Raw genomic sequence first — 10908 nt, forward strand, 5'->3', positions numbered from 1 at the left:
GTTTGTTCTCTTCAACTCCTCGCAATAATCCCATAGTACTCTGTAATGCTCAATCACACTACCTCGAATTTTTTCAAGTGCTTTCTCCTTTGCTCTGTACACTTGCCAAGGGGAGATATCACCCAAACCATCCTTTTTCACCCTCTCCATGAATGTACTAACTGACATGTTTGGTTCAGCCCTCCAATCGGATAAGTACCTATCAGCCAGGTAGGTTGAGCTCACTCTGAAGTTCCTATACACCATAGGGCAAGTATGCTCTTCGATAAAAGTTTTAATCACAAAGCTTGTCTTGTTATGCTCTTTTGTAGCATATAACAACCATGGACAATCCCCCTTACATATGGCTCTCAGTCTGTATGAATCATCCTTCTTGTATTTGATCTCTCGATTTTTATTAACTGAATGTGCAGTGATTGCAGCCTTCAAGATAGCCTTCGACTCGAATACCAAACCTGCATGATAAAAAAATATTAGGGCCTTTGATTCTATAAAATAAATTACAAAATACATTTAATTTGTAGTAAAGAAAATCTTCAACCAACCTATTCTAAACTCTGGATCCTCCATATCTGTCCTCACATTGAAAGCATCAGTAAAAGCTCTGTTTCTTGAAGTTGTACACTCATCTTCACTTTGAATGCTTTTTAACTCATCGGAGTCTCCATAATCAGTATCTGAATCCCTAACTTGCTGCGTATCTGATACACCAAATCTGAAATCAAAATTAACCCGTTGACTACCTGCTTCACCAGTAGCTACTGGCTCATGCTCCATCTCGTAATCAGATTCTATCAACCTTTCAACTTCCTCTCCCCCACTTTGCTCTTCATTGACATCTTCAACTACAACTTCCTCCACTCCCTCACTCATATCACCGACATTTGGATTCGCATCATAGTGATATTGTAAACTTTCCTCATACTGTGCCCACAACTCTTCAGCATTGTCCTCAAAAAATTGATCTGACCAAGCAACTTCAGGCTCCGCTCCTTCGTTCTCTTCAACAATTGGTACATAACAACCTTCCAATGGTTGGTCATCATCAACTTCATTCGCATGCAACGGCAATGCATATGATTGCATTGGGGCTATGACATATATGTGTAATGTTGAATGGCCCTCCCTATTCTTAAGCATTTCCTCAATATCCCTTGTACTCTCCAATTTCGTCAACCCCTTTCCCAAACTCATCCTTTGCTTCTTATAATAAAACTCCAACAATATTTCATCACCAATTGCACGTAAGAATTTCATCAAATTCTCTTTCGTAAACAACGCAGCACAAAAGAAATCAATAAAAACCACATAGCCCCCTTCGTACACCAAATTGTTTGGTTTTTCATAAAATTTGCCGCCGTAGTGTAATTCAACGGTGAAATATGGAGAATTAGCACCTGCATGCAAATGGTAGGGAATTAGAAAACCAATATCAAGTAATAAATTGGGGAGTTTTGGGAGAAATTAATGCAGGCAGAAATGTATAGATGTAAGACTATACCATAAATGGGTGGACTGTCTCCAAGATCTCTCAAAATCGGAGGTAACATGTTGCTCATGGAAGGAGCATATACCTGCCATTGGCCATATGTAAGAAATTTTAACCCATATGCTCACAAAAATGCTTTTTTTTCAAAATCTCTTCACATATTCACAAATCACAATAACTTGTAAGGATAAAATTGGGAATGGGTGGTAACTCACCCCTGCCTATTTCATCTCCTTCAGCGGCTTCGGGTGAAGACGGAGCAAGTTTGGCAGCTTCGGACTTCCATTCTGTAATGGGTCCTTCTCTGCCTGCATAACAATAATAAAGCAGTAGAAAATTCAATTAAAACACCAAATCATGAAAAAAGGCCGAATCCCTAACTTGAAATCATAAAAATCCAAGCCCAAACTTCTCTTACCTTCGCTCGCTTCAAATTGCCTCAAGTGTGCTTCGACTGTGCGACAACGAGGGTGATCACCGTAGAGGAAAAAAGGGTAACCGAAATGCGCACAAAATATGGTTGGGCAGGAAGAAGAAACAGCGTCGTCCCCTTCGCTTCGTCCAGAGAAAGGGTCGGTTATGCGTAAAATGAAGAGGCGGGAGAGATTACACAGTGAAGAAAATGTTGATGGACGATATTACCCCTGCATTTTAAAAAGAAAAGATCCATTTTATTTGATTTAACGGAACATTTTAACGGTGAATTGACAGAAGGACGTTCTGCGCAAAAAATGGTAAAGGTGGGGACGTTATCCACCAAAAACCTAAAGGTAGGGACGTTATCCACAAAAACCTCCAAAGGTAGGGACGTTTTGTGCTAATCACCCATAGATAGAATATTTAGAACAACAAACATCTCTAGTAACTTGGCTGGTTAGCCCTTCCACTATTGAATTGGAAGTTCGAAACTCTTTAAGAGCAAGATTTTTTATAATTTTTGTATTTCAATAATTTTTACCAAAACAAATGCAGGGAATATGATTCGAACCTACTACCTTCCTTAAAAATATTTACCACTTTACCATCATGACACTTAGTAATTTTTAGCACATAATGTAACAAAATAATATATATTCAATTTTACTGGTTTAATGCAAATAGAAACATTTTAACTGGTGCTTTGTCCATCTTCTTGATTTTCTTTTTCTTTTCTTTTTTTCTCTAATCAATTTATTTGAGAGTTTGGTCAATTAATGGTAGATGAATTTTGTAGAAAAATTGCCCTTAGTAGCATAAGAAATCTTTCAACAAAACTTATTTAATTATAATAAAAGGTTCCACTTTTCGTTTACAAAAAATTGATTGTGAAAAAGTGGAATCATACAAGCATATAAAATTGATACAATCATATAAATAATTTTAATTTTGTTAATATAATAATGCTTGTTTAGTTGACTTTAATTGTAAACTAAATATTGGCATTTTGTTAATATATATTCCTTATTTAATTGAAAAATAAATTAGGGCATTTTGTAAATTATGGAACGATTTTTCATCCAAAATGAAAGTTCGTACCTAGTTCTAGTTCTAGTTCTAGTGGTATATCTAATTCTTCTAGTTCTAATTCGTACGATTTTTTGAATATTACTTAATTAAATATTATTAAACAACCCCACTATCACGGACGTTGGCTATCGATAGTAAGTTTTCAACGCTCGCGATCCGCCCTAATTAAACTCGACCCCAGGATTCGCCCCTGCCTCTAATACAAAGAACTAGCCAAGTAAGCCAAGATCTTTTGTATAAAACTAAGTGCACTAATATCCTCCACTCCATGTTTTCATATACTCAAAAATAAATCAGAACTCCAAACATTTTATTACTCAACCTTAAAGGAGACATTGGCTTGTGCGTATAGGATATGACATTACTTGACTTGTAAAAGTTTTCAATTTTGGACAACCATAAAATTAATCAAATCGCAATGTAATAGGTTTGCATAATTAAACTATAATTGAAGATAGGGTTTCTCGTGGAGTAAAATACAAAATATCACCACAATAGAATCTATCTAAAAATAACAAAATATCAAACAAATATTAGTAAAAGATAATTTTACATTCCTAGACCCCCTAAACTTGCATAACATAGTGAATGTATTTCTAGTAAACAAAAGATAGTCGATATATTTCATACTTGCAATTACATAATCTGTAGTAGTAAGAAAATATTTTTTTTCTTAATTCAAATTGAGTTGAGTTAATAAGTAAGGATGGCAACATTTCTGCTCACGACCTGTCCAGCAGTAAATCATTTTTACATTTTTCAATTCAAATTGTAAATGAAAATTTTGAAAAACATATAAAAAAATTAAATTAAATTAACGGGACGATATATGAAATTTCTTAATCCCACCTCATTGTAAACTGTTAGATATTGCAGACGGTGTACGTTACACCAATCTAAATGGACCCAATACCACCGAATACAATGGGATTTCTTTACACAATTTCTGCCTTCGTTCCAGTGTGTTTCCACTTATCCGCATGACATAGTAAATGAATTTCTAGAATTGCATAATATAGTCCTTGTCTGTCAAGAAAAACAAGAATGGTTGCCTAATTTTCTTCACAAGTTAAAATGTTTGAATATCAAAACCTCGAACACGCTTTGATCAAGCTAATAATACTTAAACACGAGTTATTTCATATGAAAATTATAGTACTAATCGTGAAGTTATTATCGAACCACAAGTTAGTCTTGCCTCTAACAAGGAGCAAGTAAATTCTCAACGTTTCAATCTCATTGCTGAAGAGTTCCAAATGATTGGAATAAGAATTTCTCGATTCAAGCGCCAATAGAGATTAACAAAATATAAGATCATAACTATGTCTCTTTTTAATTTATTTTTATTTTTTCCCCTTTTACGGCCTTTCACTCCATTAAATTCTTTCCATGAACATCGCCTTTCATTCAGCAGCATTTCATGCGCACAATGTTGGCTACACGTTTGCATGTGCTTAGGGAGTTTGACCTTTTTAACTAAACATTTATCAAATAGAGATTTGACGTTTACATGATGTTTTATGTTCATAGGCCGCATATGACTACGGTAGCACCCTAATTTTTAATGAAAGGTGTGTTAGCAGGTCATTTCAGTTTATTTAAATATTTAAGCTAGTAAATATTTTTTTTTTTTTCCTTATGTAAAGTTTAGATATATGCTTGAAATAAAATTAAAACGTAAAATCTCAATTGAGTGTTGATGAGGATTAAATTCATAGCTAATTGTTTTAGACTATAATTTTATTTGTTAGACTAGATTTTAATTACGCTTAAGGTCGTCAATAATTGCTCATTATAATAATTATCGCTATAATTTTTTTCGTGGCTTAACTTCAACCTTTAATCTATACATCTAGTTCATGAAGATGATTTATTTTAACAATTCTGTATGCGTAGTTTGAATTGAGGAAAAAATACTTTGTCACAATTTTTCAATTATCTTTTTTTTTTTTAATATAAATGGAAAATAAGTGTCATCGATCCTCTCAACGGACTTGAATAATTCAATGAAAAATTGCCAAGTGTTCTTTTGTAAAAATTATGTCAAACTTTTTCTGTATAGACTTTTGGACAAAAAACCATCATTAGAGAAGAAATGTGCTAATTAACGAAAGATTGATAATAGGAATACATCGAAGAAAAAGTTAGCGATAATGAGCAAAGATTGACAATTAATAAGTGACATAATTAAAAAATTTAGAATTAATGGACCCTTCGCTGGATTGACCTACAACTTACATAGACAGCATGTGATTGCAACAGAATTTAGCAGCAAAATGTGTTCATTATCATACATTCGCACACTCATCTGCATGTGCCTTCGAATACGCCCTTTATACTTTAATCCACCCTAAATATTCTGTGTAAAGCACCAATGAATCTGCCTTATAAATTCTTCCATCCCGAATTTCAACACAAATTTACAAGTTTCCTTCATAGAAGTAGAGGAAGAGATAGAAACAGAGAGAGATGGAAGTATTTGCAAGCAACAAGTTATCTATTAAGCAAATTTTCAGTGTCCTCACAATTCTTCTGTTTATCTCTTTGGCACAGAGTGCCTCACCTTTAAAAGCTTCTAAAACTTTCATCACCAAATCATGCACCAACGCCACATATCCACCACTATGCGTCAAGACCCTCATCCCATACGCTCCCAAGGTGGGTACCAAACCATTGAAGCTCTGCAATGCCGCCCTCACGGAGGCCATACTGGCAGCCAGCAATGCCTCGGCCGCCGTGTCGAAGATAGCAAAGCAAAATGGGCTTGCGCGTTACGAGGCGAAAGCCATCAAGGACTGCATCGAAGACATGAAAGACACGGTTTATGAACTTAAGCTGACGCTCAATGCCATCGGACATCTCAATGATCCCGACAAGGAATTACAATGGGATAATGCCAAGACATGGGCTAGTGCAGCCATAACGGACATAGATTCGTGCATGGACGGATTTTCGGGCGGGAAAGTGAATCCCATTGTGAAGAAGAAGATCAGAAGCAGTATCACTGGAGTGCAAAAACTTACTAGCAATGCTTTATCCCTAATCAACCACCTTCATTAAATAATAATGAATCATCTTCATCTATATCATTATCATTCTTATAATACATATTTTTCTCTTGTGACTAGCTTGATGGAAATTGGAATCCACAAATTAGGAATTAATTCGATACTTGAAATCTATCATTTCTGCGCGTTGTGCTATATCTCTATATACAATACTTTTTCCATTTGAATTGTGATTTGGGTAGTAAAAATATTTTTTTTTATTTTACAAGAGGGATTTTGCATATTATAATAATAAATAAGAAGTTTGAATTCTTTTTTCTTCTTTGATATTGTTTTAGAAAAAAAGAAGTATAATCTAATCTGACTTTCTTTAAGTGCCAAGGGGAACCAAGTGCTGCTATTTATTCGCCTTCAAACTCCATTAGTAGAAGTAAAACCCTAATTGTTGAAAGGGTTAGGGTTAGTATAGATTATTGATTCAATAATCGTGGTTTCATTTGCTCTAATTGAGTTTGGTAGATGAATTAATGTTGACACTTGACGTATGTCATGTCAGATTATGTGTTACTTTTACTAATCGAATGATCAACGGAGAAATCATTTGAATTTGAGCGATCGATGAGTTATAAATAACTTTATAGGCCAACTTGAAATTTTGCAGAAACTTCGACAAGCATTGTTGAATTTAACTCAACGAAAATTAATATACGCAGTAAATGGGAAGAGATCTTTTGGTCTTGTACTACGATTTTGATTCGTTATACTTTGACCATGAATTCTGGCATGTTGTGCCGACAACAAGGCCAATGTTCTCCCTTTACTTCTCATCATCCTCCTAACATTTTATTTTATTTTATTTATTTTTATTTTTTATTTTTTGCAGTTATAACTTAAATGGAGGTTTTGCTAATTGTTTAGTTTTTGTTGTCGTCAAAAGTTATTTTATTAAAACGTATGATGAGATTTACTTTCTATAAAGTAAGTTTTTGAGTCAAGAATAATTTTTAAAATTATGTTTAATAAAATAATCCTTTACTTTTGAGTACAAACAAAAATGTTCTTAATTGAGAAGAAGGGAGAGAGAGGTGGGAGAATGATGAAATAATGCACGCAAATAATTGGAGACACTAGAGAACGTTGGGCGAGTTCAAATTTCACAAAATAGATTAACAAAATATTTAATTTTATTAAGGGATACAAAAAGCTATTAAACCTTAATACGCCTACCGCTTGGAAATTAATGCGTAGCTTCAAGTTATCCTTTATGGAATCGGGAAACCAATTCTAAGCCTCTTATTTGGCAAAATTTATAAATAATTTGTATCAAACTTCATTATCAACTACACATTTTAACCGATTCATAAATATTATTTACTTATCGATCACTCATTTCAGTTTATTATAAATTAAAATGTTTATGATTTCTTCCCAAATGTAGGCTAATTCATTACATATTACACATTGAAAAATGAAATATTTAGGACAAGATAAAAGGATTTAGGGATGTGGACATCGAAAGGAACATAAAATATGGAACTAATTTTCTAATCAGAAAAATTATACAATCTAAGTTAATTCTCAATCATAATAGTCAAGCCAAGTTCCTTCAGTAAGACACTATAAGTTGTCAAGCGAAAAATCTCCTAATTGTTTAGTATAACAAAGTTGAATGGTCAATTGGGTTAATGATGTATCTCATTCTCTGCATGAAAAGACCTCATTTGATTTACGTTTGTACTCCATTCTTCTTTAAACTCATTTTCAAACATGATATACTATCTCCTTTTATAGGTGAAATTTCAATCCCCGCATTTAAGCCGTTCATATATAAGTTACAATATAAGTTATGATGTTTTAATTTTGTATTATGATGCCTAAGAACAAAGAATTAACCATTTATTTATAATGGTTTAAACGAAAACCTAGCATAAGAGGACCTAAAATTGCAAAGAATTTGAAATGAACTAAACGAAAAATATAGCACTAAATCTTAAAACGTAGTTTTCAAGCCTTAAAAGAACACGTGTGGCCAAAATCCATCATAGATTATAGCAAAGCAGTGGGTTTAGTCCTTCTTGTCATTTCCTTTCCGAAAAGATATTATTAGCCCAAATCTAAACTCGAACACCAAACCAACAATTTACTATTTTTCATTTTTGGTCAAATTGTCCCTCAATCCACCCAGCCATCTGTTCTACATCACCACTTAAGAGAATTATTATGGTATACCCCTATTTGATGGAGATTAAAATTAAATTTTTAGTAGATTTAGATAAAAATTAGTGAAATATGTCATTGAAAATTTGTGAGACTCGTGAAATATGTGGTTAAAATTCAGTGTTATTTACTTAGATTAAAATTTGAATTTTTAATCCATATCAAACAAGGGCTAACTTTCTTTCGAGATCACACACAATTCGTTTAGAAGAAAATTATATGTAGTGATCTTTGATGGGAAGAACTAATTACGGTAGGTAATTATGGTAGGATCCCTAACTTTGTCAATATAAATAAGGGTTTGTGGTAAGCTATTTCCATCAACAAAACAAGAAGACAATTAACTATTGGCATAAGCAAGAAGAAAACAAAACCTCTTTCTTTATATTCTTTCTTTAATCTCAACAACGATAGCTGGATCACTACTAGATTAGTTTTTCACTGCAGTATTTGTGGGTCTATTAAAATTTGTGATAGAAAATAATTTTTTATCATTTATTATTAAGAATTTATGAATTTTGCCAAAAACCGCAGCTTAGTAATTATTTCTTGCATAAATAATCCATGCCACAAAAATTGTTTCGTTATTTATTCACTTGGCGACACGGAGCATAGTGGCTACTGGTTCATAATTTTCAAAGCATTCCATGGCTGTAAAATATGAAGCTGAAATTCAATTACTTCCCAAATGAAATAAAATCCATTATAATAAGGCGTATTGTTTGATTCCCAATAGTGGAAATTACAGAAACTAATACTTTTAAAGATTCAATTTCATAAATCATATGTGAAGTTTGCTATTTCAAAAATTAGAAATTTTATTAAGCCCTCGTTTGAGTCCCATTTTTGGGAAAGAATGAATTTTTGAATAGTGTATTGATGGAAAATGTGTGGTTAAAAAATAAGCAAAAATTTTAGATTTGCATATAATATTATTTTATTGAAAATTTTGTGGTTAAAATGATGTCAAAACACTGTTAAAAAATGTATTTTTTCAAAAGAATGGGGCTCAAATAAGGGCTAAATAGTTAATATGAATAAAAATTAATTAATCCTCAAATCATCCCATCCTCATTTCCAAAACCCACCTTTCTCTTCACTCTCTCATATCCCCCATTCTCCACAACGACGTTGCAAATCAGACTGCTCGACCCACCGTCGTTGCAAATTCGGCTATTCTCCGACAAGACGCATGTCAGAGGTGTGTGTGCATGGTTGGCGACGCTATTGAGCATCGTGAAGAAGCCCTATGACCCACATCGTTTGTGGAAGGTACTGGTGCTCCTGTTACGACAATGCCTTGGGAAAGTTAAGTTTGGGTGTTGGCGGTGCTGGTGTTGGTGACGCGGCTGCAATATTCCAGTTGTGACGGCGTGGTGCTTTCTCCATGTTCCAGGCAATGCGTCATCTTCATCGAGGCAATGTAGCCTTAGAGAAATTAGGGTCGATCCGTGGTTGTGACCATCGTGGTGGTGTTATCGAGGGATGGTGGTGGTTGTGGTTTTGGTGACTGTGGCATTGTCGCCAAGGGATGGTGGTGGTGGTTTTGGCGACTGTGATGGTTTGTGTTCACGGTTGTGTTTGCTGTGGGTGTGATTGTGTTGTTGTTGGTGGTGGTGGTGGTGGTGGTGTTGGTGTTGGTGAAGTGGCTGCAATAGTCCCGATCTGTGGTTGTGATCATCGTGGTGGTGTTGTCGAGGGATGGTGGTGGTGGTGGTGGTTTTGGCGACTGTGTGTTGCTATGGGTGCGGTTGTGGTGTTGTAGGTGAGATGATAGTGTGGTGATTGGGTTGTGGTACCATGGGTGCGATGGTGGTGGTAGTTCTGATAACGATAGTGGTAGTGTTGCAAATATTGGTGAGATGGTGGTCGCAAATGTCGGGTGGTGGTCATAAATTATTTAGTTGACTGTGACCATTAAATTGGTTAATCTGTGATCAATAAACAATATGTGACTAATAAAAAATACAAATTGGGACAAAGAAATAATGCGTGACCTAAAAATTTTTTAATTTGTGATCGATAATTTGATAATTTGTGACTTTATAAGAAGTTGGGACTTATAATGTTCGTGATTTGTGATCGATGAACAAATTGTGACCTATAAAATTTTCGAATTGTGACCGTAAAATAATTTGTGATATAAAATTTCTGATTTGTGAACAAAAAAATAAGTGACTAAGTAAATCGTTAATTTGTGACCTAAATATATTTAATAAATTAATTAATTAATTAAATCATAAATAAATTTTCATAAAAATCTAATTTTTGAAGTTTGGAACTTGTTTTTTTAATTTTTAAAGGTGTGATACTTAAAATCTTACTCATGAAATTTTCTCATGATAATATTACATGTAAGCAGTAATGGTTTTATGTTGGGCCTCGATTGTGTAATGGCACATATGGCCCCATAAGGCTGACTTTGAGATCTTGAGTCTAATGTAAGAAAATCTTAAAGAGATACTTCTTTCCGTAAGCCCGACAAAGACATGTCAGGTCACTAAACGTTTCATTTATTAATCGGCGTTCCTTTTGTAAACCTCTTTTTAACAACTTGCAACAAAATTAAAAATAAAAAAATAAAAATCTATCAAAATAGTTTGAATACACTACTCATCGAGGGCGGACGCAGAAATTTTTAGTTAGGGGGCACAATCAAACTCCGTACAAATCGAATACTTTGTTATT

The 10908-nt window shown here is 34.0% G+C and overlaps 1 protein-coding gene across 1 annotated transcript; it reads left to right on the forward strand.

The window, feature by feature from the left end:
* The first annotated feature begins 5394 nt into the window (after window positions 1–5394).
* On the forward strand, window positions 5395–6159 carry LOC111381820 (pectinesterase inhibitor 4-like). Its single transcript, XM_023005654.1, has one exon. The coding sequence runs from the start codon at window positions 5465–5467 to the stop codon at window positions 6053–6055; it is 591 nt and encodes a 196-aa protein (XP_022861422.1). The 5' UTR covers window positions 5395–5464; the 3' UTR covers window positions 6056–6159.
* Window positions 6160–10908: the final 4749 nt, after the last annotated feature.

Source organism: Olea europaea, unplaced genomic scaffold (assembly GCF_002742605.1).
Source record: "Olea europaea var. sylvestris unplaced genomic scaffold, O_europaea_v1 scaffold2381, whole genome shotgun sequence".
NCBI lineage: Eukaryota > Viridiplantae > Streptophyta > Magnoliopsida > Lamiales > Oleaceae > Olea > Olea europaea.